The following is a 16,114-nucleotide window of genomic DNA, read 5'->3' as shown; positions in this document are numbered from 1 at the left end:
GAGCTGGAAATGGGAGCCGACTTTTTTGGTCCTCTATTCCCCCGCCTCCAGTCTTCGGTTAAAGCCACACGTGATTGGTCGGTATCCGTGGTAGAGGGAGGGGTGAATTACAGACACACGCAGCAGTGAGGAGAAGGGGGCGGGGGGGGGGGGGTGTAGGGTCGACAGGTGGACAAATGTTATAACATTATGCATTTATTATGATTCAATTATCATATTTTTTACGAGTTGGTATGATAGCATTATTAATATGAAAAGAAAACGTGTGACAGCTGAACAGAATCACCACAGGGAAAGTGAAAGTTTGTAGATGCTCTCTGTGCACATATAAATCAAGCCATATCAATAAAAATATTTGATATAGTGTATTTTTTTACATGAGTAATTCGTTTTTCACATAATTTCACATGATTTTTAGGAGTTAATTGTATTTAATTTTATTATTTATTTTTTTATATTATCATTATTATTCTATTAAGTTTTATTTTATTTTTATTTATAGTTTTATTTTGTATTTTTATTTTTAATTTTATTTAATTTAATCAACAAAAAACAAACAAACTGAGGAGCCGTTTTAGAGCCAAAAGTGTCAGATCTTTTTAGTGAGCCGAACCAAAGAACCGGCTCGTTGAAAACACCTGGAATTCCTTTCTCTAATGCCCAAGTGTCGCTCAAAAAAACCACAGAAGAAGAACCTACAAAAAAGACCAGTGCTTGGGCGCCATCTTGTGGCTATATTATCAGACGAGTTATTTGTTTACAAAGTTGTCGTACATGGACGCTCTAGTCGACCCCTAAAATCCACAAAAGAGCGCTTCTTTGACCCCCATCTCCATCGTAGAGGTGAATGTTTATTTTTATTTATTGTCCACGAAAAGGTGTACCAACGGATGCTCTTTTTTTGCTGCGAGAAATAACATGCTAGCTCACTGACACGCCGGTAAACTGCTAGCTAGCTAGCTAGCTAGCTAGCTAGCTAGCTTGGGCGTTTTGCTAGTTAGCCATGGACCCGCTCAGCATCGTGGAGGATGAAGTGGCTTTGGAGGGTCTGGACGGCATCACCATCCCCTCGTTGTGGATCCGACTCGGGGAGAGGAACCCCGAGTTCCCACTCAAGATGGACGACAGCACCAAGGAGTTCATCTGGAGGTCGCTGGTGGCCAACAATGACATCAAGTTCTACCTGCTTCCCACCGAGAGGGATGATGTGCAACTGTACGACAGGTGAGCTATGCTATCATATAGATAGCTAGGCTACAGTGAGCTATATTCCACCGCCATTGTTTCTGTCCAGTGACGCGAGCGCACTCTGTACTCGCAGTCGTATATTATTGCATTTTTGGGAAGTACCTCATGGTTTTTGGTGTGATTTTTCCAAGCTGTGCAGTTTATTAGACATGTTCCCCTCCATGCTGGTTCTTGAAATTTCCCAATACAGTGATATATTGGCTTACAAACTTAATTTGTTCCCAGACAGAGTGTGTAAGGTGAAAAGTGTGTATCCCAAAAATTAAATTTCCAAAGGAAACCATTAAAAGGAGAATAATCCGTTCCCAGGTCCCCATAAAGCATAATTGTCAACTAAATAAGCCTTAAAACTACACGCGATATACGTTATTTTATGTATAATAAATGTGCTGATGAGGGTCGTTATGCTGATGAGGTGATACCGGGGGGAGTGGGGGTAATAGGCCAATCGTTAGTCAGGAATGTAGGAACAATCAGTGGGGCCACAGGGGGGGGTCCCGCGCCCCCCCCAACCTGAGAGTAGGGACCTATCATAGCTGTGTCCGGCACCACTAGGTCTGGACATTAGGGATATATAAATGGGGCCGATACGACCAGTCAGACTTTAGTTCGCTGACGAAGTCTCTTGGATAGGAGGCGAAACGTCCGAAACCTTCACTTTTGTACAGATGACGGCTGAAGAAACCTTCTCATCGATGGACCACTCCTGTACGACTGAGAGCTTACACAGACGTATGGTATTATAATGAAAGAAATAAACTGTACTATATAGTAAAGTGGTTTTATTGACCTTTGTGATGGTCGTTGATGGCTTGATGGAATGGAGTGGCCGCTTTCATCAGCATTAAACACTTGATGAGGAACTTAACTTTCTTTCACCATCTTGAGGAATGATCCTTTGTCGGTGTTTTCTCTGCCATAATTTTACCTTGTTCATCATCAATTATGTTCTGTTTAGCTGGGTTGATAGCTTTTTGCACAAGTGTACAGATGGCTTGTGCGGGTTATTTGTGGAGCCTGATTGATGGGAATTTTAACCTTGCAGTCTACACTCTGCCTTTGAACTATCAAAGTTGAAATCCATTTTCTCACTCTCTCTCTGTCGTCTGCCTGTCTCTTTAATGTTTAAAACACCTCCCCTCACTGCTGCGTTCTTGACCAATCATGTGGCTTTAACCGAAAACTGGGGGCGGGGAATAGAGGACCAAAACAAGCCGGCTGCCATTTTCTTGTTAGGAGAACGGGCTCGTTCGCGAATGACACATCACTCATTGTGTATCCCGAAAAAAAGTTTGTATGCCAAGGTAAAATGTTCATAAATGTAACGTTCGTCAGCCGAGGGGGTTCGTAAACCGAGGTATCACTGTAGCCACAAGTTTTCTTCCTTTCATAACCAGAGCTCAGCGTCATGAAAGTGTTCATGAGGGCTAAGAACCCTTGTTGATCTGGTTTGTCTTTTTGTCGAACGTCAGGTTTCAGCTGCGTGATGAAGAAAATGACTTTGAAGAGAAGAAGGATGTGTACCCGGTGCACATCATCCGCGACAACAAAGACGGCTTGCAGGGCTCCTGCGCCACCTTCTGCCAAAGGACCGACGTCACGGCGCGCTTGCGCTTCCCGTCCTCGCCCATCGCCCTCAACGAAACATTCAAAAGGTGCCACCTGGTCATATTATGCAGCTATCTAGCTATCTATTAGCTCGCTAGCTATTAGCTATGTAGAGTTTTGAAAGACACTTATAAATGAAATGTATTATTATTATTATTGTTGTTGTCATCTAGCTATGTAGCTATGTAGCTATCTATTAGCGAGCTAGCTAGCATTCTATCTCCAGTATTTGAGTTACGTCTGGGTTGAGTGACCGCTGGCCCGTGTGACTGCCGCTGCTCACCCACAGAAAAACTTATCCTGTGACTCTAAAATGACCTTGAGAGTTTTGAATGGTGCTTAAAAATGAAATGTATTATTATTATTGATATAATATTAATTATTATTATTATTGTTATAATAATAATAATAATTATTATTATGATTATTATTTGTACTTTTCTTATTTTTTAGTTATTATTATTATTATTATATTATCATTATTGTTATTTTTGTTATTTTTAGTTTTTTTCATTGTTTTTGTTGTTGTTATGATTATCATTATTATTATCATTATTTTCTTATTTTTTGTTATTGTTATTGTTGTTGTTGTTGTTATTTTTTTTATTGTTTTTTTGTTGTTTTGTATTTGTTATTATTATTATTATTATTATTATTATTGTTATTATTATTATTATTGTTTTTATTGTTGCTTTTTGTTTTTTTGTATTTGTTGTTATTGTTATTATTATTATTATTATTGTTTTTTGTTTTTTGTGTTTTTTGTATTTGTTGTTGTTATTATTATTATTAATGTTAGCATTATGATTATTATTATTGTCATGATTACCATCAGTCTGTGGACAACATGTGTCACCTGTCGTCTTGCGCGCTGCAGGTACGGCAGGAAGCTGGTGGCGGTGGCGTCGCAAGATCGGCGTTTCCGCGCCCTCATCGGCAGCGAGAGCGACCCCGACATCCAACTGATGGACGACTCTTACTGCATGCTGGAGCGGGTGGGACGGGCACGCTGGCAGGGGGAGCTGCAGAGCGACCTGCACAAGTCGTCTTTCAAGTACACGCGCTCTCACACATACGCTCTCACACACGCTCTCATGCGCAGCAATACGTCTGTGTAAGCTCTCAGTCGTACAGGAGTGATCCATCGATGAAAAGGTTTCTTCAGCCGTCATCTGTACTTCGTTGAAGGTGTCGGACGTTTCGCTTCTTATCCAAGAAGCTTCGTCAGCGAACCAAAATATTTTGCTGGTAGTTTTGGCCCTATATATATATCCCTACTGTGCCAGACTCTGCTCTGTCGAATTGATAGAAAGCTAGCTAACGAATAGATAGCTAGATAGCTACATAGCTAATAGGTAGCTAGATGATAACAACAACAATAATAATACATTTCATTTATAAGCACCTTTCAAAACTCTATATAGCTAATAGCTAGCTAGCTAGATACTACTACTACTACTACTACTAATAATAATAATAATGGTAATGATAATGATGATAATAATGATAATACATTTCATTTATAAGCACCTTTCAAAACTCTATATAGCTAATAGCTAGCTAGCTAGATACTACTACTACTACTACTAATAATAATAATAATAATGGTAATGATAATGATGATAATAATGATAATACATTTCATTTATAAGCACCTTTCAAAACTCTATATAGCTAATAGCTAGCTAGCTAGATACTACTACTACTACTACTAATAATAATAATAATAATGGTAATGATAATGATGATAATAATGATAATACATTTCATTTATAAGCACCTTTCAAAACTCTATATAGCTAATAGCTAACCAGATAGATAATACTACTACTACTACTGCTACTAATAATAATGATAATGATGATAATAATGATAATATATTTCATTTATAAGCGCCTTTCAAAACTCTATATCGCTAATAGCTAGCTAGATACATAGATAATATTACTACAACTACTAATGACAATGATAATAATAATATATTTCATTTATAAGCGCCTTTCATAACTCTCACGGTCACTTTACAGTCGCATGATAAGTTTTTCCTGCGGGTGAACAGCGGCAGCCACACGCTAGGGAGTAGTCTTCTGCTTCCCCCCCAACCTGAGAACGGGGACCCAATCATAGCAGAGTCTGGCATTGCCACATCTGGACAGTAGGGATATACATAGGGACGAAACTACCAGCAAAATATTTTAGTTGGCTGACGAAGCCTCTTTGATAAGAAGCGCAACGTCCGACACCGTCAAAGAAGTACAGATGACGGCTGAAGAAACCTTTTCATCAAATGCGCAGCGTGTAATGTGCGTTTCTTTTCTGTGTGTGCTTGTGTTCAGGGTGGACTCGCGGAAGTTGCACTACATCAGGAAGCCTCTGATCCGCCACCGGTTGGTTTGCCCCCAGACCAGCAGCCAACGGCGCAAGTCGGGACAGGCGCAAACCTCCATCCTCCTCTTGCTCAAACGCTTTTACGTCATCAGGTCTGCTTCCGCCGCATTGACGTGATTTGATTCTTGTTGGTGACCACCTTCTCCCCCTGCAACATTTTGTCTTGTGACTTGTGTTGCTGTCAAATTGTGACGATAATAATCATAATACAGTGATACCTTGGCTTACGAACTTAATTGGTTCCCAGACAGAGTGTGGAAGGCGAAAAGTGTGTATCCCAAAAAATAATTTCCCATAGGAAACCATTAAAATCAGAATAATCCGTTCCCAGGTCCCCATAAAACAACATTTTCTAAGCCTTAAAACTACTCACAATATACAATATACCCCTATTGTTTTCTTTCCATTTTGTCACTATGTCGTCTGTCTGTCTCTTTAATGTTTAACCTCCCGCTGCGTTCTTGACCAATCACGTGGCTTTAACTGACGACTGGGGGCGGGGAATAGAGGACCAAAACAAGCCGGCTGCCATTTTGTTGTTAGGGCAACGGGCACGTTCGCGAAGGGCACGTCACTCATTGTGGCAGCTCCGTGTGTATCCCGAAAAAAAGTTCATATGCCAAGGTAATATGTTCATAAATGTAACGTTCGTCAACCGAAAAGTTCGTAAGCCGAGGGGTTCGTAAACCGAGGTATCACTGTATAAGAAAGAATTGATTTTAAAAACAATGTTCTGTGGCATTCTTACAGGAGGTCCAAATATGATATGCTGATGGAGTGTGTCTCCAACATTCTCCAGAACATTCCGCGCAAGCTAGCCGCAATGGTCACCATCCGAGAGCACCTGGTCAGCATCCCCGATTATTTTATTTTTATTTTAATTTATTTTATTTTAATTGTAATTTTAATTTTTGTATTTATTTTTATTTTTAATTGAAGTAAATAAATACTTAAAATTAAAATTACATAAATATAAAAATAAATGAATAAATATAAAATTAAAAAGTAAAAATCTATATAAAAAATAAAAATTTAAATTTAAATTTAAATTTAAATTGTTATTTTTATATTGATTTTTACTTTTTATTTTTATATTTATTCATTTCTTTTTCTATTTATGTAATTTTAATTTTATGTATTTATTTCTTCAATCATGTCATCCACTAGAATCTGCCGGAGGGACTTTGCAAGCGTGTCTTTCGCCACATGCGAGAGGCCAATTTGGTGGAATACTGCAGCGTGCCTCTAGAAGACTTGGACGAGGAGAAAAAACCCGTGCGAACCGGAAAAGGTCAATCAATCGTCATCATTCGGGTTATCCAAAATGGACCGTTGCATTAACGGGATGACAAAAAATAAAATAAATAATAATCATAACACTGCACCATTCACCGTGCAATTTTTATGATATCATTTAATAATTTACTAATATAATTAAAGTCAAAGTTAGCTTTTTTTGTCAAATATGCTAATATGCATGACATACAGCACGGATGAAATTAATAATAATACATTAAATTTATAAGCGCCTTTCAAAACTCTGAAGGTCACTTTACAGTTACAGGATAAGTTTTTCTTTGGGTGAGCAGCGGCAGCCACACATGCCAGCGTTCACGCAACCCGGAATAACTCAAATAGAAAGACTGCGTTCCCTGCCCGTAGTAAAAGACAATCTTAATGGGTCCGAGCCTTCGTCCACAGTGTCCGATCGAACATCTCTGACGGTCGTCCTCAAACTTAATATTCTGTGGGTCCTGGAGTTTGAGTGAGAATGACAAAAACCCTGGCACTGTTGTGGACACATTTTTAGCGTGAGTGAACTAAATATTTTCAAGCGCAACCATTTTTTTTTTCACCCCCTCCAACCACTACAGGCAAGAAAGTGCACGTCCGCTGCCTGAAGCTAATCAAGCCATACAGAGGCAAGGTCAACACTGCGTCGGACGAGTGGAAGGAGGACGAGGACGACGACGACGACGATGATGACGACGTTAGCGACAAGAGCCGAACTCTCCCCACTGTGGGTCGGATTATGGAGCAGGACGTTTTGGCACAGGCGTACAAGCTGGGTGGGTTTTTTTTTCATGATGCCGTCAAAAGAAATGCAAACTGTGCCTCGCTGACAGTCGCTAAGAGTTTTTATTGGTGCACAGTGATACCTCGGTTTACGAACTCCGTGGCTTACAAAGTTTTTGGTTTACGAACGTTACATTTATGGCAATTTTACCTTGGCATATGAACTTTTTTTCGGGATACACACGATGAATAATGTGTCGTTGGCGAACGAGCCCGTTCTCCTAACAAGAAAATGGCAGCCAACTGTTTTTGTGCTCTATTCCCTGCCCCCAGTCTTCAGTTAAAGCCACATGATTGGTCAAGAACGCAGCAGTGAGGGGAGGTGGTTTTAACATGAAAGAGACAGGCAGACGACTGAGAGAGTTTCAACCTTGGTAGTTCAAAGGCAGAGTGTAGACTGCAAGGTTAAAATTCCCATCAATCAGGCTCCACAAATAACCCGCACAAGCCATCTTGAACGACCTTCTCATAGCAGCAGATACCGGCTCCCTCTCTATTCTCATCCTTCTTGATCTATCTGCGGCCTTTGACACAATTTCTCACCCCATCCTGCTCAACCGACTCTCCACTCTAGGCGTGACACACACCCCACTCAGTTGGTTTCACTCCTACCTCACTGGCCGCTCACAGTTTATCCAAATTACCTCATTCACTTCACGGTCCTCCCCTGTGTCTTCTGGTGTGCCCCAAGGTTCTGTCCTGGGGCCCCTTCTCTTTATTATATACCTTCTTCCCCTTGGTGATATCTTCCGCAAATTTGGAATTGATTTTCACTGCTTCGCGGATGACACCCAGCTCTACCTCTCCAGTAAACCCGACGCCTCTCTTCCACCTGCATCCCTTACACTTTGCCTCTCAGAAATCAAATCCTGGTTTTCTCATAACTTTCTCAAACTAAACAGCGAAAAAACTGAACTTCTCCTTGTCGGTACAAAATCCACCCTTCACAAAGCAAACAGTTTCTCTCTCACCATTGACAATTCTACCGTGTCCCCCGCCCTTCAGGTTAAGAGCCTGGGTGTCATCCTTGATAGCACACTATCTTTTCACTCCCACATAAATAACATAACCCGGCCTGCATATTTTCACCTCCGCAATATCAATCGTCTCCGTCCCTCTCTCACCCCTCACACCACTGCTATCCTCGTCCACAGTCTCGTCACCTCCCGTATCGATTATTGTAATTCACTTCTTTTCGGGGTCAATCAAAAATGTCTCCATAAACTCCAACTAGTCCAAAATTCCTCAGCCCGGATCATCACAAAAACCCCCTCATTTCACCACATCACTCCTGTCCTCCAACAGCTCCACTGGCTCCCTGTTAAACTCCGTATTGAATTCAAGATACTTCTGTTTACATTTAAAGCCATCCATAACCTTGCCCCCCCCTATCTGTCTGATCTAATTCAAATCTCCGTTCCTACTCGGGCCCTCAGATCCTCTTCCTCCCTCCACCTCTACACGCCCTCTGCCCGTCTCACAACGATGGGGTGCAGAGCTTTCAGCCGCTCCGCTCCTAAACTCTGGAACTCACTTCCACCCAACATCCGCAACATTGACTCCCTTCCTACTTTCAAATCTCACCTGAAAACCCACCTCTTTAAACTTGCTTACATGGTCTAATTTATTATGCTGTTTTATTATTTATTGCTTTATGCATGATTTTACTGTTTTGTGTGTTGTCTTTGTTGTAAAGTGTCCTTGAGTGTTCAGAAAGGCGCTTGTAAATTAAATGTATTATTATTATTATCTGTACACTGCGCAAAAAGCTATCAACCCAGCTAAACAGAACACAATTGATGAGGAACAAGGTAAAATGAAGGCATAGAAAGCACCTACAAGGATCATTCCTCAAGATGGTGAAATTTGAAGGCGACATTCCTCATCAAGTGTTTAATGCTGATGAAAAGCGGCCACTCCATTCCATCAAGCGATCGACTATCACAAAGCTAACTAAAACCGCTTTATTATACAGTACTGTTTATTTCTTTAATTATAATATCATCGCACATTTATTATCCATAAAAGAAGGTATATTTTGTCTCGTTTTGAGGTTTATAAAATTTGAAAATGATGTTTTATGGGGACCTGGGAACGAATTATTCTCATTTTAATGGTTTCCTATGGGAAATGAATTTTTGGGTTACACACTTTTCTCCCTACACACTCTGGGAACCAATTAAGTTCGTAAGCCAAGGTATCACTGTATTTATTTATCTATGTATTTATTTTCCCGGGTCTTGCCGCAGTTCAGTCGTACGGCAGCAAGGGAATCCCTCAGTCAGGCATCGGGTCCAGGATGAACGTCGGCAAGCTGGAGGCTCGCATGCTTAGCAGGAAGTTGGAGAGGGACGGCGTCGTCAAGGTAAGACATTTTTTTGTCCCGCTATTCATGTCCACCATGTCCAAATCTAAGGTTTTGAGGGCGCCTCATTCCTTTTTCAGAAAGTCCGACAGACTATTGTCTCTCTTCTTTTTATAAAAGTAATAATAATAATAATGATGATGATGATAATAATACATTTGATTTTGAAGAGTCGTTCAAAACTCTCAAGGACACTTTACAGTCACAGGATCATTTTTTTTTCTGTGGGTAAGCAGCGGCCATCAATGGCTTCTCCTCTTGTTTGAATATGAATCTTCGGGGTACTAACATGGCATCTCTTCGTCTTGCAGGGCTTCATGGTGGACGAAGGGCGTCAGAGGGTCACATATTTCATCAGCCGCAGGTACGGTTGGTGTTTTTTTTTTTTTTTTTTTTTTTTCCGTTCTCCCCGTCCAATGGTGAAACCCCGCCGCCACGGTTCATTTCGTCTTGACCAGGAACGTGGACGTGAGTGATGACCTTCAGCTCCTCTCTAAAGAGAAGCAACGCAAAAAGCTTTTCCACACATCGGCCGCCGGGAAACGACCACAAAAAAAACCCACGAAGAGCGAAGGAGCGAGCGAAGAAGTAGAAGAAGAAGAAGGCAAGGATGCGACTTTAGACACGCCGGTTGAAGTTGGGAAGGAATCAACTGGAAAGGAGGCCAAGGCGGACGTTACACCAACTTCTGAAATACCAGACGCGGAGCCCGTTAGCGCCGCAGGTAAACATTAGCCTCTATGGAAAGGAAGTAGCGGCAGTAAAATACTGTGATGCCTCGGTTTACGAACTCCTTGGCTTACGAACTTTTCGGTTTCCGAATGTTACATGTATGAAAATGTCACCTTGGCATACAAACTATTTTTCAAGATACACACGGAGCTGCCACAATGAGTGATGTGTCGTTTGTGAACGAGCCCCATTCTCCTAACAAGGAAGTGGCAACCGACTTGTTTTTATCCTATTCCTTGCCCCCAGTCGTCGGTTAAAGCCACGTAATTGGTCAAGAACGCAGGAGTGGGGGGAGGTGGTTTAAACATTAAAGAGACAGGCAGATGACAGAGCGAGAGTGACAAAATGGATAGAAAACAGTGAAATTTGGACTCGTTTCAACTTTGATAGCTCAAAGGCAGAGTGTAGACTGCAAGGTTAAAATTCCCATCAATCGGCCTCCACAAATAACCCGCACAAGCCAAGAAGAAGGCTACGTTCCTCATCAAGTGTTATGCTGACTCCATTCCATCAAGCCATCAACGACCATCACAAAGGTCAATAAAAGCACTTTATTTTACTGTACAGTTTATTTCTTTAATTACAATACAATAGCACATTTATTATACATAAAATAAGGTATATTTTGTGTAGTTTTAAGGCTTAGAAAAGTAGAAAATGATGTTTTATGGGGACCTGGGAACGGATTATTCTCATTTTAATGGTTTCCTATGGGAAATTAATGTTTGGAATACACATTGTTAAATCCGTCCCAATCCAAAACTTCACTCATGCTTGTCCAAACAATTCTGCCAGGCAACGAAAATTGATCTATGTAGTGATTGATTTCCATTTAATATTTTAGATATTTAATATAATTAAATACATTATTAATTATATAATCAAATAAATCTGATATTTAATATATATCATTAATATCATATTGGTTATATGATATACAATTATATCTATATATAATTAATATGATCATATTTATTTTATTATATGTAATGAATAATAGCCGACTTAATATAATTGCATCCCATCGTTGAATTCTTTCTTACAGTGCGAGCTGCAATCGAGGACAAGGAAGTGGAGGAAGGATCTTTGCCTCGATGCCAGGATGAAGAAGGCACTGACCTGGTGAAGGACATTGTGGTGGTGAACCAAGTTGACGACGAGCTGGTTTGTCTCCCGTATTTATTTATTTATTCATGTTTGTTTATTTTATTTGTTTTTCTATTTAGTCATTTATTCATGCATTTTTTTATTTATTCATCTAGCTATTTAATCATTATTTTTTGATTTAACCATTCTTTTATCTATTTATTTAGTTTATTTATTTATTTAGTATGTTCATTACTTTTATTTATTTATTCGTGCATTCATTTGTTTGTTAATGTAGTCGTTTACTTTTGTATTTATTCATTTATTTATCAAGTTATATCTTTAATCATGTATTTTTATTCATGCATGCATTTGTTTGTTTGTTTATTTGTTTCTGTATTTATATATTTCTGCATTTGTCTATTTTGTCATTTATTCTTTATGTATTTATCTATTTAAATACATGTTATTTTTTATTTATTTATTTTATCTATTTAATTATTAATGTTTTTATTCGTGCAGTTGTTTATCTATCTATTTATTTATTTATTCGCGCATTTATTATTTTATTTATTTAGTATATTCATTATTAATTTATTCGTGCATTCATTTGTTTGTTTATGTAGTCGTTTACTTGTGTATTTGTTTATTTTATATTTATTTATGTATTTCTTTGTCAATGTATTTATTTATTCATTTGTTTGAATTGTCATTCATGCATGCATTTGTTTATTTGTTTATGTATTTATTTATTTATTTGTGAATTTGTTTATTCATTTGTCTATTTTGTTATTTATGCATGTATTTTTTATCTATTTATTTAATCGTTTATTTTTTATTCATGCATTTGTTTATCTATTTTTTTTAATTTTATTTATTTATTCGTGCATTCGTTTATTTTTTTATTTAGCCGTTTACTTATGCATTTATGTATTTATTCTTTATTTATTTATCGATCAATTTATTTGACTAATGATTTATTTATGTAATCATTTATTTATTTATACTAATGCTTGGCGGTTTAAATATTTCGTTGCTGAATTAGAATGTATTTTTCAATGGATTTATTTATAGATTCATTCATTTGTTCGTTCATTCATTCACTTATTTATTTATTTATAATGTATTTATATATGTATTGATTGTTGGTTGTCGACTCCATTTGCAGTCCGCCACGGGCAATCGCAGGCACCGTGAAACGTACCGCGTGCTCAGGCGGAAAAACCTCATCATGGAGGCCGTGCACAAGCTCAAAGTCATCGATGGCCTTCACCAGTCAGTCTGGCGCCTCATGATGGCATTTTTATTTTAGTTAAAAAAAAAAAAAAACTCTTAATTCCCCCCCCCCCCCCCCCTTCTGCTGCAGGCTACAAAAGCTCATCAACGAAGAAGAAAAGCTGGACGGTCTGGCCAGCAAGTGCTGCAAGAAGACCACAGCGCGCCTCGTCAAGACGCTGTCCAGAGAGGGACTGCTCAAGATTTTTACCACCAACGTCATACAGGACAGCATCAGCAGGAAGGTAACCCCCCCCCCCCCCCCCCCCCCCCCCCCAAAAAAAAAAAAAAAAAACTTAAAAAAAAACCACACCAAAAAAAATCATATGATGGCTTTGGAATGGAAAACTGCCCTGCAGCCTGACAATAAATAAAGATAAGAATAAATGCATACAGAATTAAAATACAATATAATAATCTTTTCTAATAATCAGTTCTGAGATTAAAGTCGGAAGTCTAAATTAAAAATTGGAATTCTGAGATTAAAATCGGAAATCTAAATTAAAAATCGGAATTTTGAGATTAAAATCGGAATTCTGAGTTCCGAATCTGCTTCCCGATGTTGGAAGGCTCCGTTCGCTTGATTGACGGACGTGATCCGCATTGCTTCACTACGTAATTTTACACACACTCACACACACACAGTCCTGTTTCAATGGTTTTGTGAGGTCCGGAAAACTCCAAATGAGGACCACCATTTCTAATAAAATTAGAGAAGAACTAGTGTTCCATTTGAAGAGTAAATGTCAGCCCATATCCCACTTCCACTTCTTTAAAAACAAAGAAATAAAAAGTGAAATAACAGCAGGAGTGAGGTTTCTGAATGGCTACATTCAAAGTCCTCACCTCTGTAGTGAATTTGGTGAAAATATCATTTTACTTTTTGTGGTATGAACCTTTTCCTCTCATTAACCACGCGCACACACATAAATACACACACAGTGAGTAAAAAGTGTGTGTATCCAAGTGAAATGAATGTATACACAAAAATAATAATTTTGGGTGAATTTGTGAGGACCGACCTCTCTGAAACTTTAACAGATACATATATAGTCCCTCTAGAAACCTTTAGAATGGAAAAACTTGTGAGGACCGACAAAAAGGTCCTCACTTGTCAAAAACGTCCTCACTACGTATGGTATAAAATGTTCATGGTCCTCACAAGACTAGTCATACACACACACACACAGATAGAATTGTAAAGCAGCATGTTTTCTTGCAGATGGAGTTGGTCGTCCATCCGTCAGTCCAGCCCAGTGACGAGCTGGTGAGAGCGAGCATCGATCAGGTGCGCTTCAAAATCACCAGCTCATCGGCTTCCCAGTGGTAGGCGACCAAACAAGTTGGGTTGAAGTGGTGCGGGGGCCATTTTTCCACACTCCAAAATACGTACTTGATTCTGTCGCCGTTGCAGCCAGCAGGCGGCGGGCAAAGAAAGCCCCCTCAAAGTGGAAAAGCAAGAGACCACCAGTAAGAGTTTCAAGAGCTTTGCTGAAATCAAGGAACAACACGCAGCGGAGGCCGCAAAGTTCAAGCCCACCGTTGGTGAGTCAAGATGATCTGGTTAAAAAAGACACAAGAAGGTTGCCGCTTGAGGCATTTGGAGTCATTTTTGTGGGTCCTTCACAAAAATGAAAATCCAGCCCGTCAAGATGGATTCCAACCCAGAAAGATTGTCTTTACTGCCGGCAGGAGACGTAGCCATTCATGACAGACGTCTGAATTCTGCAGCCCTCTGCCAGGCTATTTATTGAGAGTATATACAAATTTAAGTGATACATAGTTTTTTCTTGATTACAATATCACGCCCCTTGAGTGCTGAGCACGAACTGCTGTAAGCAATAAAACATTGTCTCTTCCATGAACTGATAAATTTGTAACCTGGCTAATGAGCTCTTCCTGTGAAGGAGGTTCAAGTCGTAAATTGCTTCGGTGATAAAGGAGTTTCTCAAGTCCTAAATTCTGTCCAAGGCCAGATCTCCTAGATGAAGAGGACAGTTTAACTTGCAGTGTCTGGTATATTTCTATCATATAATAAGGTATATTTTAAGAAAATTAGAAAGTAGGAACTGATGTTTTCTGAGGACCTGGGAACGGATTATTCCCATTTTAATGGTTTCCTATGGGAAATTATTTTTTGGGATACACACTTTTTGCCTTACACACTCTGTCTGGGAACCAATTAAGTTTGTAAGCCAAGGTATCACTGTATAAGATTTGATTGCTACGTCTATGACTATTTTGAGCCAGCCCATAAAATAACCTCCGGAAGGAAATCTGACATGGTGGCCATTTTGATTTGGTCGGGCCCTTTGTCACGAGTTGACCCACAAAAAATAACATCTTAAAGAGCAATTGCTATCTGGGAACATCCATTTTGATTTTAAACGGTCTTTTGTCTTGTTTTTACCACATTTCAACTAGACTACACAAACCGGTAATGTTGAATAGCGAAAAACGATTCCGTTTTTATGTGTTGCTGTAAGAACGGCCTTCATTCATCGTATCTTCCAGTTCGCGGACTCGGCAAGTCTCTCGGTTTCCAGCCCAAGATGCACCGCCTGCGTGTTTTGCACACGTTCCTCTGGTATGTCATCTACGACCACCCGATGGGTCCGAGACCTCCTTGGCTAGCGACCTCTCGGGACGTTCCTGAGGTTGTCCAAGAGCCAGCGGAAAGAACGGACGACGACAACGACGACAACCTCACCCTGAAAGATTTGGATGCCGGATTATCCGGGGAAGACGATGACATTTCCATCACCACGGAAATTTCCAGTCTCTCAAACTGTGAAATAAAAGGTAACGACGCTTAAAGGACAAGCGACACCATTTTTGTTTGTTTGCTAACTGACATCAGAGAAACGTTTGATAGCATCTAAAATGGCCAAAACACGCAGGCTGACATTTTGAGTCAAATGAAAAACACCAATCAAAATGACTTCAAGTTGCTCAAAACTGCCACTGGAAAGATATAAAATATCAGCCTGCGTGTTTTGACTATTTTAGATGCTATCAAACGTTTTTTCTGATGGCAAACCAAAAAAGGGTGTCAGTTGTTCTTTAAGATCATTTATGCATGTTTAAAAAATATCTTTATTCTGCCTTTGTTCAGTTTATTCCGAGGAGGATTCCTGGAAGAGGTTCGTCCCGCCCGTTCGGAGGCACTACGATCGAGGGATCGGCTGGGCCATCGTGGGCGACCTGCTCCTCTGCCTGCCGCTCTCTATTTTCATCCAACTCGTACAGATCAACTATCAGGTGAGAGCTCACACCCACACAAACCTTTATCCTGTGACTATAAAGTCACCTTGAGAGGTTTGGAAGGTGCTTAGA

At 39.6% G+C, this 16,114-nt stretch overlaps 1 protein-coding gene across 5 annotated transcripts in view; it reads left to right on the top strand.

The window, feature by feature from the left end:
- Positions 1-729: 729 nt before the first annotated feature.
- Positions 730-16,114, top strand: part of gtf3c1 (general transcription factor IIIC subunit 1) — a 29,282-nt gene continuing 13,897 nt past the window's right edge. For 2 of the 5 annotated variants that reach the window (XM_089007052.1, XM_089007049.1), the window contains exons 1-17: positions 730-1,224; positions 2,721-2,903; positions 3,734-3,910; positions 5,193-5,336; positions 5,995-6,091; positions 6,412-6,535; positions 7,119-7,313; positions 9,570-9,685; positions 9,997-10,049; positions 10,144-10,409; positions 11,463-11,581; positions 12,672-12,778; positions 12,870-13,023; positions 14,001-14,104; positions 14,193-14,323; positions 15,293-15,580; positions 15,894-16,039. In XM_089007052.1, the coding sequence (XP_088863178.1) occupies positions 1,004-1,224; positions 2,721-2,903; positions 3,734-3,910; positions 5,193-5,336; positions 5,995-6,091; positions 6,412-6,535; positions 7,119-7,313; positions 9,570-9,685; positions 9,997-10,049; positions 10,144-10,409; positions 11,463-11,581; positions 12,672-12,778; positions 12,870-13,023; positions 14,001-14,104; positions 14,193-14,323; positions 15,293-15,580; positions 15,894-16,039 (2,625 nt within the window). In that variant the 5' untranslated portion in view covers positions 730-1,003. Of the gene's footprint in view, positions 1,225-2,720; positions 2,904-3,733; positions 3,911-5,192; positions 5,337-5,994; positions 6,092-6,411; positions 6,536-7,118; positions 7,314-9,569; positions 9,686-9,996; positions 10,050-10,143; positions 10,410-11,462; positions 11,582-12,671; positions 12,779-12,869; positions 13,024-14,000; positions 14,105-14,192; positions 14,324-15,292; positions 15,581-15,893; positions 16,040-16,114 lie in introns of those variants that run through there. The other 3 variants (XM_089007051.1, XM_089007050.1, XM_089007053.1) reach the window with 3 other exon arrangements.

Source organism: Hippocampus bargibanti, linkage group LG10 (genome assembly GCF_051943395.1).
Source record: "Hippocampus bargibanti isolate YZ-2025 linkage group LG10, ASM5194339v1, whole genome shotgun sequence".
In the NCBI taxonomy this organism is placed as follows: Eukaryota; Metazoa; Chordata; class Actinopteri; order Syngnathiformes; family Syngnathidae; genus Hippocampus; species Hippocampus bargibanti.
The sequence above is the reverse complement of the archived record's forward strand: the minus strand, read 5'-3'. Positions and strand labels throughout refer to the sequence as shown.